This window comes from Carassius carassius, chromosome 30, assembly GCF_963082965.1.
Source record: "Carassius carassius chromosome 30, fCarCar2.1, whole genome shotgun sequence".
In the NCBI taxonomy this organism is placed as follows: Eukaryota; Metazoa; Chordata; class Actinopteri; order Cypriniformes; family Cyprinidae; genus Carassius; species Carassius carassius.
The window spans coordinates 12006884-12024053 of record NC_081784.1 but is presented as its reverse complement, the minus strand read 5'-3'; the positions used below and the strand labels follow the sequence as shown (position 1 = coordinate 12024053).

At 36.6% G+C, this 17170-nt stretch overlaps 2 protein-coding genes across 2 annotated transcripts; both read right to left on the bottom strand.

The window, feature by feature from the left end:
• Window positions 1-5151: 5151 nt before the first annotated feature.
• Window positions 5152-11251, bottom strand: LOC132110642 (choline O-acetyltransferase-like). Its single transcript, XM_059517420.1, has 15 exons — window positions 11097-11251; window positions 10680-10789; window positions 10174-10365; window positions 9910-10028; window positions 8758-8811; window positions 8475-8655; window positions 8132-8309; window positions 7754-7923; window positions 7562-7662; window positions 7217-7345; window positions 6391-6513; window positions 6165-6303; window positions 5965-6027; window positions 5692-5829; window positions 5152-5535 (listed from the first exon to the last, which is right to left on the bottom strand). The coding sequence occupies exons 2-15, from the start codon at window positions 10725-10727 to the stop codon at window positions 5257-5259; spliced, it is 1914 nt and encodes a 637-aa protein (XP_059373403.1). The 5' UTR covers window positions 10728-10789; window positions 11097-11251; the 3' UTR covers window positions 5152-5256.
• Window positions 11252-12092: 841 nt separating this feature from the next.
• On the bottom strand, window positions 12093-14552 carry LOC132111135 (probable vesicular acetylcholine transporter-A). Its single transcript, XM_059518301.1, has one exon. The coding sequence runs from the start codon at window positions 14090-14092 to the stop codon at window positions 12551-12553; it is 1542 nt and encodes a 513-aa protein (XP_059374284.1). The 5' UTR covers window positions 14093-14552; the 3' UTR covers window positions 12093-12550.
• Between the last annotated feature and the right edge of the window lie 2618 nt (window positions 14553-17170).

The following is a 17170-nucleotide window of genomic DNA, read 5'->3' as shown; positions in this document are numbered from 1 at the left end:
AGAAACAAACTCATCTACATCTTGGATGACCTAAGCAGTGTTCAGCTTTTTTCATTAATTTTTCATTTTTGAGTGAACGGTTCCTTTAAGATAAATGTTTGGCGTAGCGTAAACAAATTTATATACAGGTGCATCTCAATAAATTAGAATGTCGTGGAAAACCCCCAGTTGCTCCTCCTGCCCTGGATATATAGCTGGATATATATGTGTTCACTTCTCACTGCTGTGTGTGTGCACTTGGATGGGTTAAATGCAGAGCACCAATTGGGTTAACATACTTGGCAAATGTCATGACTTTCACTTTCCACCTGCAAAGGTTTCCTGAGCCTTCAAAATGGTCTCTCAGTTTGGTTCAATAGGTTACACAATTATGGGGAAGACTGCTGATCTGACAGTTGTCCAGAAGACAATCATTGACACCCTTCACAAGGAGGGGAAGCCACAAACATTCATTGCCAAAGAAGCTGGCTGTTCACAGAGTGCTGTATCCAAGCATGTCAACAGAGAGTTGAGTGGAAGGAAATAGTATGTAAGAAAAAGATGCACAACCAACCGAGAGAACCGCAGCCTTAAGAGGATTGTCAAGCAAAATCAATTCAAGAATTTGAGTGAACTTCACAAAGAATGGACTGAGGCTGGGGTCAAGGCATCAAGAGCCACCACACACAGATGTGTCAAGGAATTAACTGAACCAGAGACAATGTCAGAGGCATCTTACCTGGGCTAAGGAGAAAGAGAACTGGACTGTTGCCCAGTGGTCCAAAGTCCTCTTTTCAGATGAGAGCAAGTTTTTTTATTTTATTTGGAAACCAAGGTCCTAGAGTCTGGTGTAAGGGTGGAGAAGCTCATAGCCCAAGTTGCTTTAAGTCCAGTGTTAAGTTTCCACAGTCTGTGATTATTTGGGGTGCAATGTCATCTGCTGGTGTTGGTCCATTGTGTTTTTTGAAAACCAAAGTCACTGCACCTGTTTACCAATAAATTTTGGAGCACTTCATGCTTCCTTCTGCTGACCAGCTTTTTGAAAATGCTGATTTCATTTTCCAGCAGGATTTGGCACCTGCCCACACTGCCAAAAGCACCAAAAGTTGGTTAAATTACCATGGTGTTGGTGTGATTGACTGGCCAGCAAACTCACCAGACCTTAATCCCATAGAGAATCTATGGGGTATTGTCAAGAGGAAAATGGGAAACAAGAGACCAAAAATACAGATGAGCTGAAGGCCACAGTGAAAGAAACCTGGGCCTCCATACCCCCTCAGCAGTGCCACAAACTGATCACCTTCATGCCATGCCGAATTGAGGCAATAATTAAAGCAAAATGAGCCCCTACCAAGTATTTAGTACATGTACAGTAAATTAACATACTTTCCAGAAGGCCAACAATTTACTGAAATAGTTTTTTATTGGTCTTATGAAGTATTCTAATTTGTTGAGAGTGAATTGGTGGATTTTTGTTAAATTTGAGCCTAAATCATCACAGTTAAAAGAACCAAAGACTTAAACTGCTTCAGTCTGTGTGCATTGAATTTATTTATTCCACAAGTTTCTCAATTTGAGTTGATTTACTGAAATAAATGAACTTTTCCATGACATTCTGCTTTATTGAGATGCACCTGTACACCAAACTAAAAACTTTCACATTGAATTTTAGGTACGTTGGCCGTGACCCTGCTGCAACCCCTAGCACAAGAAACAAATTCACTCATCCAGCTGAGCTGAAGAGGTCCTTGTGTTTAACCTTGAGGCTTTCAAGGCCAGGAATTTTTGATGCTATTTTGTTAGTTGTGGAAATTAGAAATTCATTTGAGCACAAGACAGCAGATAGAAATTTGTTTGGCTCATAAATAGATTTGCCCCAGAAATCCCTTATCTGTCTGAAGTAATTGGTATTCTTATTTTTTTAATTTGTCTACCATAACTGTCACACTTGGCTTCATCCTGAGACATCAAACAGATGGCATGTAGACAAGTAACAATATTCTCCATGGCAGTGGTGATATTCTCTGTAGCTTCCACAAAATATGCTTCCTTTTTAGAATTTAGGGTTCTTGTGGCATTCAGGACTTATGGGAATCACAACATTTATAACGTCAACATGTCTATGACAACTTCGAAATGCTCTACACTCTGGGAAAGAAATAAAAGTAAGTTACAAAACAATTACTTAAACCACCAATATGATAAGCACAAGTATCTGATGCAATATCTTTCTGTTACTGCTTTTATAAGGGAATTTAGTAACACTAAAACTTGTCCATGATCATCTTTAATGATCATTTTATGGCTGCTTATACATAGTTAAATCTTTATTGTCACTCAAGCTGGAATAAACAACTATAACTATCAACTATAATCCAGCTAAGTGGATTTTCCTCGAAAATTTGCTGTAGGCACTTGCTATAGTAAATTTAATGTAAATGTTTAAGAGGGTAAAAAAAATATTAGATTTGGATGTAGTATATTATATAGACAAGGAATTGCTCAGGGAAAAATGATCATAAATTCAATTCACTGTGATAGATTTTGATAAATGATATATGTTTCTCAGCAATAATGCAACAAACGGTTACTGACAAACGATGGATGTTTGCTTGGTTATATAATTTTTCATACACATATGCACATAAGAGCTCTCAACAGACAGTGTGCTGCCTTCCTATAAAGCAAGACACATTAGTGACCATTAATGTTGTCTAGTTAGTATGCGCACTGGATATTAAGACCTTGTCTATGTTTTGAATAGTGTACTATCTGTACCTTACAACTCTTACAAGTACTGCATTATGTAGTAATGATTATTCTCACCAAATTACAACATGTATTGTTTCTACGAAAGGGTAAGGTAACTGGGTAAAAAATTTAAAAAATGACGAACCTAATATCTCATTACCTTGTAAACCGTTCAAGCAAAATTATCTTTGAAATTATCTATAAAATCAATGTCACATGCTTTACCTTTCTCAAAAATGTAACTTTAAAATTAGTCCAGTTTAGCTTTCATCTGAAAACTTGCAATTATTATTGGAATGTTCTTCCAAAAAAATAAATAATAATAATAATAATAATAATCTGGTGCTTCTTAATTGTACTATAAGTTATTTTTAGGTTTGTTTTTGGAGCTTGATGTGCCTTTCTCAAAATTCTAAAAAGTTATAGATTGCTGTGAATAAAAGCACTTGCTGTACAGATGTTAACGTACTTGGCCTAAATCATTGCAGTGGGCATGAATTAATGTTATGTGAAATGTAGAATATTATTTGTACTGTGGTGTGGTAACAAAAAAATCGGAGCCAGAATACACATATTTCATAGTTGGTGGTAAATACTAAGAGCACACATCATTGGTTTTGTTTAGTACTTTAATGGCATCATTAGGATACAGTGATAAATAGACCATTTATATTTTGAAAACGTTTTGAAAAAATAAATATCCCAGAGTTAAATAACATCACAGTTTAAGCACTCCACTACAGTTGAACAAAATACATTCTGTTACATCATTATTTTCACATGTATTTTTTAGATTTGCCCATTCCCATTCTTAACATGATGTCATGATAAACAACAAACATATTCTATTACTAATACTTGGGTAAAGGCTATAATTTCTCTATATTTGTAGTATACATATTCTCTCTCTTTTTATACATACCTTAGTATATGTAACATGAATGAGTAGTTTATCAGTCTATTTCAGCGGTTATTTTATTACAGTAAATATTTGATCTAGTTCTAAAGTGCTCAAATTAATTTCTCAAGGCATCACTGTTTTCTTTTTTTGATCTACACACATTTAAAAAACAGTGTTCAATGCATATTCACTATATAAAACATATTCTAACTCAGTCTTTGTCTGTGTACATTAGACAGACATCAAGCATTGTTCTTTTTGTTTAGATATACTGTAGACCTGGTGTGCAACACATGTCAATGTCATTTTCAGACTTACAGTAATGTAATCATGTTTTCACATACACAACTAGGATTGTATTAAAAAAAAGCTATAGTTTGCAAATGTAATTAAACTTTTCATCTTGGCTTCATAATTCATAATCTGCTATTGCATTATACATTTCAAAATTCCTGTTACTATTATTGCATTGAAAATCAAGACAACCTACAGAATGGAAACACATAACCATGTTCTTTCAGCCTGCACAATGGTTCATATTCTTTAAACATTTATTTACAAACTGGCTTGTTTTTAGGACCTCAGACTGTGCATTTCAGAATATGTGAGAATTATATTTATAAAACACACAAAACAGCACACTTTAAAGCTAAAATACCATACAGTATAAATTACAATGACATTTTGTTTGTATGCTGCGGACCTAACATAGACTTTGCTATATATATATATATATATATATATATATATATGCATAAAAATACATGAAATAAACTTTAAAATGCAAAAGATGAGGCTCACAAAGAGTTAAAGTTAAATAGCAGCTTTTGGTCCAGTTCCACAGGGTTGTCATTCAGAGTAATGTTTTTTGACTCTGACATGACCACAAAAATCTGGTATAGATTGTAAATAGCTATAGGTTATCATATCATAATTTTCTTATACATACTAAGCAGCTGGATATACAGTATTTCAAAGGCAGCATATTTGAGAATGTCAATTTTTTTCCATCAACTTGAACAATTACTTGGATAATTTCCAATTATCAAGACGGCCCTCAAAATAATTTTTCAAACAATTGAAACATTCTTCAAAATTTATTCTTTTGAGTTCCACAGATGAAAGTGAGTCATATGGTTGGAATGACATGACGGTAAGTAAATGATTACATCATTTTTATTTTTGGGTGAACTATCCTTTTAATGCTGCCTTTGACCGTGACAACTATAATTTACTCTTAGGCAGACTGAAAAGCTGGGTCGGATTCTTGGAAACATAGTATAATTTACTGTATATCTGCTGAGCTTCATCTACTCCCGTTTAATTTGTAAATACTCTCATAGACCAAATAATGTAAAATAACTAAATAGATCTACTTTTATCAAGTGACTACAGCTCCATAGAATATCTATATCACTGCTGTTGGTAATAATATTTGGCAATATAGAGGAAATACTCAAGGGCAATGCCTAATTTGACTCCGTTATATATCAAAAGTATTCACTAAATCAGTCTGTTGGCCTTGCTATGTTTTTGAGTCTCTTATTTTCTCCCAAAACGTCCATCTTTGTACAGTCTCTGTGGTTTCTGCATCTTCCATATTATTCAAACGATGTAGCTTCTTGCTATGACTTGCTTCCATTCTTCATTACCTTGGTAGTTCCGTCCATCCTTTTCGTAGAGTCAGCTGGTTTAGCTTTAGTGTTGCATTTTATGCATAGATCTTGCATTTCCTTCAGGCACCCCTCAAGAGTCTTCACAAACAAATCTGAGCTGGTCTCGGCACTGTCACAGAAGCTTGACACACAGAAGATGATGTGGTCCATCTGAGGATTGTAGCAGGCTCCGTAGCCATTAGGGACAACAGGACCATAGCAGCAGAACATCTCTTCAGTGGTAGGAACCTATGCAAAGACAAGCATTTTTTTAACAAAAATATTGGTGATATAGTTCTAGAAAGTTTCTACATATTATATTCAAATAAAGATGAATGCACACAATGAATAACAAATCCATTTATGGTCTATCTTTCATGATTTCAATTAGGCTTTGAAGTGAACCTGGCTTGTAGAGAGAATGAAGTGAATGCTGGTGGCATAGGTGGTATCACAAAACAGCTCTGGCTTTTCTAGTTTCAGCTCCTTGGCAATCTCTCGCAGCCCCAGCAAGTGATTGTCTATTGCCATCCCATTGATTGCCTTTTTCCAAAAAGTGGAAAAACAATATTTTATTGAAGAATGAATGGTATGAAAATCACAGTTTGAAAATAACAGTCAAACATGATTATAACTGACAGATTGTGTAATTGTAGTTCAGTTGTCTATTTCACTTACTAGAATTGTATATTTGGTTTGGGCTTTAATGGCAGTCCAAAGCAAATTCATTTTCTCAACATCCTAAATGAATAAAGACAGAGGTCATTACTAAGGTACTCCTGTTTTGACAATACACACAGCATTGACTATGGAGGAATTGACATTGCATAATTCAGGACAGTTTGTGTAGAGTAAAATGAAAACAGACAACTACATACAGTGGTTTTGGAGCTATTTGCCATAGCTTTCACAAATGCTAAGGCCTCAGGTGTGGAGGAGCGAATGTTGTCAACTCGTCCTTCACGAAAGCGGCGTATTGATGCACTTTCATAGGTGGGTACTAGACATCCATGACATCTGAGTGCAAAAGGAAAAAAAACTGTTTCAGGCATAAAAACTTCACTCTGTAGTACTAATAGATCTTAAATTAAAGAGAAGACTGACCTGTAAAATGTTAACTGGAGGGCAACTTGAACATAAGCATCAGGGCTCATTTCCTGTTTCTTGATGAACTCTTTGCCATAACCAGTGAATTTGCTCACATTCATGTCCAGATTTTCCACAAGCCTGTGGGAATTAACAGTTAATATAGTATCATTCAAAAGTCTGGGGTCAGTACTATTTTCTAAATATTTTTGAAAGTCTCTTATGCTCACTGAGGCTGTGTTTATTTAATAAAAATTACAGTAAAAACTGTAATATTGTGAAATATTATTACAATTTAATAGAACTGTTTTCTATTCTAATAGATTTTAAAATGTTGTTTATTCCTGTAATAGCAAAGTTAAATTTTCAGCAGCTATTACTACAGTCTTCAGTGTCACATGATCCGTCAGAAATCATTATTTTTTCATTTTTGTGGAAATTGTGAAAAATTTTGGGATTCCTTAATTTACAGCATTTAAGATAGAAATCTTCTGTATAACATTTATAAATGGCTTTCTCTAAAACTTTTATTCTTTTCTGTCACTTTTTCCCAATTGTATGCATCTGGAATAAAATTACTAATATCTTTCAAATAAAATCTTACTGACCTTTCTAACTTTTTAACAGTAGTGCATGTAAGAAACCAAAAGATACTAAATAGCGTATTGTATTTTACACTATTTATTTATCAAATTGTATTATTTATATCAATAATTTAATAATTAACTTTGATGTCTTCTAAGCTATGCTTTAATAGGATAAGCTAACATTAGTGTAATAAATGACATGCTATATCAGAATGGAATCTGAACATACTAGCCTGTTGTATCACCTGTTGACATACCTCTGTAGTTGTTCTGCTGAGGCTGTGAGAAACGTTTGGATATCTGGCGAGCATTTCCAGCGCAGTCGACTGGGGGCAGGAAGCTCACTCATGCTGGCTGCCCTCACCAGTTTAGAAGGGTTTCCTTTCCTGTGAGAGAAACAGTCTTACAGTCCATCACATTGCGTCTTCTAGCTTAGTTACTATCCTCAGGCTGTGGGTATATATCTCAAGTCATCTCATTAGAGTTATGTATATATATATATATATATATATCTTTGAATTTGCCAGGCCAACAGTGCATTCTGGGTAATCAAGAGTTGCTTAAAAACATAATCCTGTAAATGAAATATTAATTTGGCTTACATGTATTTCAGTAGATATTCTGTACATTGCACAAGCACTATTCCCTCCAAAGGTGCGTGTTCACATACAACGCCACAGCATCCATCTGCACCTATTACAAACTGAAATCATTACGCTTGTTTCATTTTACAGCTCATATTCTTGGTCATATGATCAATGAAATTTGAATTCATCTTTGTTTTTTCTCTTTACCTGCATGGGCTTGTCATACCAACGATTGCCCCCATTTTTGTCTGTGCCCCCTCCGTGGAGCATCAGTAAAGCTCGGTTTGTATCATTCAGTTCAGTGCCAGACGGCTCGTCCAAACACACCAGACACAGACAGCGCTCAATCATGTCTAGAGAGTCCCTGTTGGTAGAATCTGCACACGATTGAGAAGTATTACATTTTATGTGTGTGAATTCCATTAACCTGTGCAGAGCTTTTTGATATATCAGGGGAATTTATAGCTATGTGAGAGTTGCTTCTCCAAATAAAGTCAAGTTGTTTAGTTTCTTAATATTTTGATGTCAAATTGCAGGTCCAGTAGCAAATACAGCTTGTATAGTTGAAGATAAATGATGTCTGACCTTTGATCAGCACACTGCGAGCCTCGGCCCACTGTGTTCTGCCATCTGATGTGAGCAGACCGATCGGAGGCAGACGCTCTTCTTCAATGTCTGACATCCCTCTGATTCGCTCCAGCTGAGTGTAAAGGTCTTTTTCATTCAACCGACGAAAGTTTATGACCACGTCGAGAACAAAAAACTGCAAACATATACAGCATGGTATGGCAGAAAACGCATCAAGTCTTTGTCTTTACTGCTTGCTTGTGACTTTCTGAGACAATTTTTTACATAAATATAAAGAACAAGCATAACGACATGAAAGCATCAGAAATAGTTGTTAGTTTCACTACGTGGTAATACCTACTTGATTCTTACAAGCCACTATTATATGTTCAGGCTCGGGCATAACTGTGCTCTTCTGAGCCACTAAAGTGTCCATTTTTGGCCCTGGCAGACGGTAGGAGGCAAAGACCTTGTTGTACTGATTCATACACAGGGGTGTTCCAGCCTGCTGCCCACGACCATACTCTACAGGGAGGACATGTCTGCAACAAGCAGCACATATCCATGTTTAAAAAACTAAACAATACATTATTAGTAAAGTTTTAAAGTACTTTGATTTGTTGAAAACAAGGAGTATAACATACCCATCTATAAGAGATTTATACTCTAATATACCAGAAATTAGATTGGCAGCAAATCTGTAGAGGAAAAAAATGCATATCAGTATATATATATATATATATATATATATATATATATATATATATATATATATATATATATATATATATACTTATATAAATTATTTTATAAGCTAATGTTCAAATTATTATTATTATTTATTTTAAAATGTTTTTTCGAAGAAGTCTTTTATGCTTACCATGGCTGTGTTTATACAAAAAAATATATAGTAAAAACTGTAATATTGTGAAATATTATTACAATTTAAGAATTTTCTATTTTATTTTAAATGTAATTTATTCCTGTGATGGCAAAGCTGAATTTTCAGCAGCCATAACTTCAGTGTCACATGATCCTTCAAATCATTCAGATTTGCTGATTTGGCAATCAAGAAGCATTTATTATTATTATCAGTGTTGAAAACAGTTGTGCTGCTTAATATATTTTTGGGGGCATTTTTGATTTTTTTTTTCAGGATTCTACAGTATGTTAGATAGAAAGTTCTATGAACAGAAATATTTTGCCACACTCATTTTCAAAGCACATTCACAGTCAGCAATGCAACAGCAATGCAAGAAGTTTTTAGAATAGCACTTAATTAAATTAGGTCTATTAAGAAAGTTATTGGCTTTATTTTATATGCAATGCAATGCAAGGCTGATACTTGGGATTATTACATCCTTTAATACAACATTTTGAAATATTTTATGAGAAACATAACATATTCTATGTTAAGCCTAAAATGGTAATGTCCATCATATGATGTATTGTTTCCGTTTTAGGACTGAAATCGGCATCAACTAATGATGGGAAGGAGACATGTCTAAACATGTACTAATCTGTAGATTAAACTTTCTAGAATGAGAAATCAAGTTCTCATTCACAATGTGCCCCTCAATTATATTGCCATATGGAGCTACACGGTGGATGAAATCATGCAGTTTACAAACCTGACAGCTTTGCATAATCCTAATGCATATACAGTATTCTTAACAATATGTAGACCTCTGCATTTCCATTTAAACAAATTTATATTATGAAGACATGCAGGGATCATTGTCGTCTCAGTTTATAAGAGTAATAACTGTCTCTGCTTTATCCCCAGAGTCACGTACCTGAGGGTGTCACTTTGACTCCTGAAGTTCTGCTTGGAAAAGACCATCACAGGACTGGAATTGACAGGTAGTGCTAATCTGTTGCTCAAATACATGTCTTCAAGCCAGTAGTCATACACCTTGGACAATGTTCAAAAAGAGACAGAATATGAGCAAATAACTAATTTTAAATTAAAACAATTTTTATCAGAATGTCCCTGCACATTAAACACAAAGTAGCTTACAGAAAGACACTTTTTTCTTAGCAATTAATGCAGTCCTTACCCAATTGGCTGTATGTTCGCTTCTCTCCAGTAACTTTTTCTGAAGAAAATCTCCCATCCCGCCAGGTGTTCCAAATTTCTCTACAATCACCTTTGTCTTTTTGAACTGCTCTTCTGGTATGAGGTGACCCATACACTTCAGGTACATGTCCAGTGTTTGTTTTAAGGGTGGCACTGGGAGATTTGGGAGGCACTAAATCGAGATCATGATCAGAGCTTTACTGCGATTAACTTTCAGCGTCAGGCAGATTCTACTTATGTAGCATTTGTTTCCTTTATCTTATGGTATTTGTTCTTAAGCTAATGAGTGTCTTCTCTAAGCATGATCACCTCTGTTATAATGGCATAAAACAAGATAATATATGTTTTGAATGCAGCACTGTATTATCATAATTGTTAACAATGTTTGTAATCAGTTAGAAGATAATGTTTTAAATCTACTACTTTTTAGTTAAGCCACATCAGTTAAAATTTTTACATGCAAATATAAAATAGTCTTATGCTTACGCTTGGATCTCCCATGTCTCTTGCTTGTTCCCTTTTCAAAACCGGCATCCTCAGAGTTGAAGAGGTTCAGTTAAGAAAGATGGAAATCCACTGATTAGTTTTCTAGCTCCCTTTGGAACAGACATACAGGTATGAGGGAAAGCTTGCATTTCCCTCACACATACAAAAGGTTTTCAACAATTTTATTTTGTAAATATAATTAGCCATAAAATTTCAAAAGACTGTGCTATCTGGATTTTCTTTTCATCAGCCACATCAGACAAAGCTATGACCAACCTGTAATTATCTCTATGTCGAATATTGACATCTAATGTAGATTTTTCCTCTTGAATTTAGTGCAAAGTCTATTATATAATATAATTTTGGTTTAATGTAGTGCTTATTTAAGAAGGAGGCTGTAAGTATAAAAATACTCACCAAATTGTCATACTCTTTGTGGAGTCCTGCGATGTCCCTAAGTATTTATCTAGATTCATAGTCCCGTCTTATTTTTATTAAGAGGGAAGTGTCGTTAATGGTGTGCCTTAACTTGTTTCAGGCGGCATACTTGCGTCCCATTCATTGCAAGTCAGGAGCTTCTTAGGATGCTCCTTAGGAAAGATGCTGAAGAAGCGGTACCTTTCTCAGACTCCACCCACTAAACTCCGTTCGCTTGATGCCACATCTGCCAGCCCACCTCATATTTTAAGTAAAGTCCTTGAACAAAATTTATGAGCACCCTTCCAAATCTCGGAGAAGATAAAATGTCCGTGCACAAACGCGCTCGATAATTTAATTAAAGCTAAATAGGGAGAGTTATATTTTAGACCCTCTTGCACATAAGCAATTGTTTATCTTATTTTAAATAAATAGCTTCGATTTACTTCTGTTTTGCGAAAAGCCTCGTGTATATTTTTTCACCAGAAACTAACCCTATTTTGGTTAATCGCTTTGTATTTATACTTTTTTTTCATACTGTAAATGAGTGGAAAGAAAAGTTGTTTGCCTTTTCAATATATGCTATATATTTTCTACCCACCGCGGAGGACCCTGCACAAGAATTTCATCCCCCGTGTGTTTCATGTATATTTATAAATATGTATGTAGATTGTATTTAAAACGATGCAAGCCTTCTGTTTGTGCGGGTTATTTCTTTGTATGGATAATCTAATTTCTTGTTCGTTTTGTTGGCTCTTTGATGCGTTTCACTACGCTAAAACTAAATAAGCGCAAACATTTTGCATATGATACTGCATTACTGCTTTATGAAACATTAATTTCTATTTTATAAATATCAATAATTACTCATTGTCATTTATTAGAAAAATGTCATTCAGAACGAAATTAATTAAATTTTCAGTGTGATGCATTTAAGTCACATAAGGAGCGCACAACACTGCGCTTTCACAGATTTTCTTTTAATTAGCCTATGTACATTCGATATGCACATATGTACACCATTATATTCCGTAATATACAGTAATGCATTCCAGAAATACATCCTAAACATTTAATACTTGATACAGACACTGAAAAGGCAGGATTCACACAAGTTCCATCATTTTTTATTTGAATGTGTCAGGTGACATTTAATACGTACACACGCATCTTCATATTTAATATGTTTGCACCATATTTATAGCCCTGAATACAACTTAATACAGCGGAATACTACACATTGAAATTATTTTTATTATTTTTTACGTTCCTTCTATTGGAGAAATAAATATTGAGCTCATCATTTCAGTAAATAGATTGAATCCTTGTATGCCGTTCACCAATAGTTTCATTCGGAACAATGATTAACATGTAAATGAGTGAATTAAAAAAAAACATTTATATTCAGCAGAGGGTCTAACAGGATTGTAACAGATGAACTTGGACGACTCAGACTATATGTGGTCTGGCTCAGACGTATGTTCTTCAGAGAATGACTTTGATTGTCCAGCAAATATCCCGTTCTCATCGATGGGCACACAGTTACCGGATGAACTGTAGCCGTGCTTCTTTCTTTGGCGTTCCTCCATTCTGATAGTGTCGTAGAGACCTGTGGCTCCCTCCTCCAGTAACATGTTTCTCTCAGAGTGAGATGGTTTCATTAAACACACGTTGCGCAACAGAAGCAGGGCTGGTGCGTAAAGTACGTTCGCCAGACCCATGCCCAGATTAAGCTGCACAAAACCGAGATCGTGCACTATTTTACCGGCCACGATGGGACCCAGCGCGTAGGCAACACAGTAGGAGATGTCTGCAATAGCGTATACACCGCCGTATACAGACACGTGGCGGACGTCTACGAGAAAAGCAAGTGTGGGTAATAAAGCTGTGTCTACCAGTGCAATACCGAAACAAATGCCACACAGGGGGATTATCAGCTGCTCAAAGCTTTTGCAGGCCGGAACAATACAAGAGCTGGCACCAATGATAACCATGCCAAGCGCCCCATAAAACCACTGCAAGTGTGGGTACTGTGCTGCCAGCTTTACAGTAATGTAAACACCTAATACGTGAGGAAAAAATGCCGGTAGCCAGGTGAGCCCAATCTCCCACTCAGATGAATCCATGGTCTCCTCCATCCAGTTAGCGATGGTGGGCTCCAGGAAAGCAAGTGGGATGTTACATGTGGTCAAAGCTCCTGCCACAACTGCTATGTAAGGATCAATCATTAGTTTGTAAATTGGGGTGCCAACAGGCATATTCTCTCTAGTCCTACTGGAAAAGGGCTTGAGGACAGTCATGCATAGTATACCATCTGCCAAACATATAGAGGCAAGCACGAAGAACGGCACGCGTTTGCCCGCGAACTCGTACAGTACCCCTCCGAACGGGGGCGCCGCCAGGCTTCCGAACGAGATGAACGCGAGGGCAATGCCCAGCGCGCGACTTCTCTCTGCCTCCTCTGTGAACTTGTCTGCGATCATTGCAATCCCAGAAGTGTCTGCGAACGCCGAGCCGAGCCCTTGCAGACTGCGCGCGACGAACAGAGTCGTGTAGTTGTCGGCGAAGGCAAAAATGCATGTCGAGACAAACATTATGCTGAGTCCAATAAAAAGTGGGATGTCATAGCCGACACGGTCTATGAAAGTTCCGGTCAAAGGATTGACAATAAGCTGCACAATGGCTTTTGAGGCAAAAAGCACGCCGATCTGTACATCAAAGTTCTCGTTTTGCGTTCTGTTGGTTGAAGAATTAGCAGTTACATGCACCTGCTCTGACTCGCTCTCTAAGCGCGCTAAATAATCGGGCACAATTGGCACGATGACCATGTAAAGCATATTGTCTAGAAGAAGTGCCACACATACAATGATTAGAATAATCCTTCTTTGCCGCTCGGGGTCCTGGATCGCAGTTCCTAACTGTTTCGTTCTTTCCCCCATCTCTGATAGTTTAACGGTGGCGGTTTGCGCCAAGCCACCCGTTTCCTCCGTAGCCATGTTCCACACTTTGTTGTTCGGTTCAAGGAAAATACCCTGATTCTCTTCTGCACTGTGTTTTTATCCCACAGGAAGTCTGCGCACATTGGGTTGTCCAACACTCCTTGAATAGTGAAGTCTCGGCGCGCGGACCAACTTTTCCTGCTTTATCTTACAGTCCTTCGTTGCGCGTGCTTTTCCTCTCTCGCGACTGCTTTCAGGCAATGTTGTTTCATCGTATTCGGGTGAGGACGCCAATTGTGTTGTAGCAGGAGGCACGGAGCCCGAAAGAGCATGAATAGATGAATTCACCTGTAGCGCAATGTCATCATTTCTCCTCAGCTGTCTTCTAATTGATGCCACATAATGCAGATGCGCTTACATCTTGATTCCATGGGAATCGCTCCTCTTTTTTTTTCCAAGGACGTAACGCGCTGTTTGATACCCCCTCAGGAGGTTCCCCAACCAACTGGGTCTTTTATGCTAATTTAACACGTCATGTCCATAACGCCAGGCAGTGCTTTGCGTTATAACTTACAAATATTGAGCGAGCTTCTGTAACTGCTTAGGACCACAAACCTTAAGTCACCGAGCTCGACAGATATGCTGACTGCGAGGAAGATGCCCTCGACTGTTATTTGTGTTGCTCAGTAAGGACTCACTCACTGAGAAATTATTGATCGCCGTTATTTATTTTCGAAAGAAAGAGCGCCCCATGTATCTTTTCCCTGACAGGTTGTATTATTCTCCGACGGCTATTGCCCACATTTCAAAATATGTTTTTTAGGTTTCAGTTCGATGGAAAGGGAGAAAGAAAATAACTGAAAAGAAAAAATACGCACATAATGTGGTATCTACCCTTATACCTAGTGCGTTATTTCAAGTGGAATAACGGCTATGTAGGCCTAACTATATCATGCAAGGTTAAAATGCGTTTAATTAGTTTGATAAAAAGCTTTTTAAGGGGCTATAGTGTATAAACTAAAAACGAGTATTTCTGAAATGCATAACATCATTATACAAGAAAAGGCATGTTATAAACAAAATAGCAACAATTGTATGTCTTCCATAAATTGTATGTACTGTATACAAATCAGTTAATTAGATTTCAGCACCACAGCTGGTTGGACAGCTCCTCATGCTGTAAACTGTACACTGCAGGGATCCTCAATTCTAGCCCAAGAGATCCACTTTACCACAGAGTTTAGATCTAACCATAATCAAACACACCTGAGCACGCTAATCAATGTCTTCAGGATCATAAGAAAATCACAGGTAGGTGAGTTTGATGAGGGCTGGAGCTAAACTCTGCAGTGCATTGACCCTCCAGGGCAAGATTCGAGGAACCCTGCTATCCAGATTTGTCAGGGCGCTTTCAAGGTAGCAGTGACAGGAATAAGCATTTTGCTGAGTTAGATGTGTTCCTAGGTCAACATATTTTGTTGACCCTGGAACTACATTTTACTCCAAAAATGTATTCTTGACCATATCCCTACACCTAAACCTAACCTTAACCATAAGTAATCCCTAAAATCAGAGGAAATGATCGATGAATGACACTGATGTACAAGCACCAAACAGTGATTTTAAGCATAAACTTCACAAAATCTATAAACTGGTTCTTCAAATCTGATTGGTTAATCACAATGTTGTTCCAGGGACAACAAAAATATTGTCCCAGGAACATGTCTCACTTGGTAAAATCAGGTTCTGCGACAGGAATATGCATTGCCATTTTTAAAGATTTGTTTTTCCTTGCAGTTGACTGACAGCCAGGATGTAAAGTTTATTCTTGTTAAAGTAGTATATGACCAGTAGTTTTACTGTTAACGCCATCTGCTGTGCAAACCCCCCAACGAACTCGGGTTGGCGTTTCCTGCCACATAACAATAATTAGGTGTTAGTGACATCTAGTGGTTTGCTTGATATATTGCCAGGGGTCTAATGTGCTAAATGGTGAATCTGGACATGCTGTCTTCCAGTTAATTTAAAATCCTTTTGAACTATTGAAAAAACAACAGTGTGAGCTGTTGTTGATTCTTGTTAGTATTCTTGTTAGAGAATAATCAGATTCCAAAAATTATGTACTAATAATGGCATTGTTACATTTTAAAATACTCGTAATCAGATTACATTGATACTTTTCTGATTAGGTTAAACAACAGTAAATTAATTGAATACACTATACTTCTATCCTTTACAGCCTCGTTTTCCTTCCTGTCAAAAATGATATATCCTTATTAAGGTTTACAGTGCTGGACAAAATTATTTGATTATAAAATTATATTTTGCTGTAGTGAGTCAGAAGGAACTATCTCTTTACATTTCCCGACAAACAATTTGCAATTAATTGTAATAATTCAGTGAGATTTTTGTTTGCACAAGGAGTCTGACAATAGCCTGTGCTCCACACACAGTCTTTTTGGAATGACATGAAGACACAGAACAAACTGAGAACTGTGGCAACTTCTCAAAGATGCTTCAAGACCTACTGTACCTGCAAAGCTATCTGAAGTTCATGTGCAAGTGCACCTAGCCTAGGAAAAAAGCTGCTTTAAACACAAAGGATGATCACACAAAATGTTGATTTAATTTAGTTAATAGAAGTTAATTGATAAAGAAAATCTATTTATGACATTATTTTTGAAAGCATCCTCAGTACAGCATTTTTACATCAATGCCTAAAACTTTGTTTATTCCAGAAAGACTGGATGGTGATGAGATCAGATCTCTGTATGGAGCACTGTCTGTCGTCTGATTCCTAAAAATCTCACTGGATTATTACAGTTAATGGCAAAATGAATGTTTGGAAATGTAAACTGATATTTCCTGACACTGACACTACAGAAAAAGATAATGACTGACGTAAAAGCATTTTTTATCTTGTGGAAATACTAATGTCCTAATAATTTTGACCACTACTGTATAGTCATACAAACCAATAATTCAATTAAGATGGCCACAAGATGGCCCTAGTAGGGCATACATACTCAGCCAGACCTGAATAATATTAACATAGATGTGTGTGTGTGTGTGTGTGTGTGTGTGTGTGTGTGTGTGTGTGTGTGTGTGTGTGTATCCCATTTAAACAATTTTTGT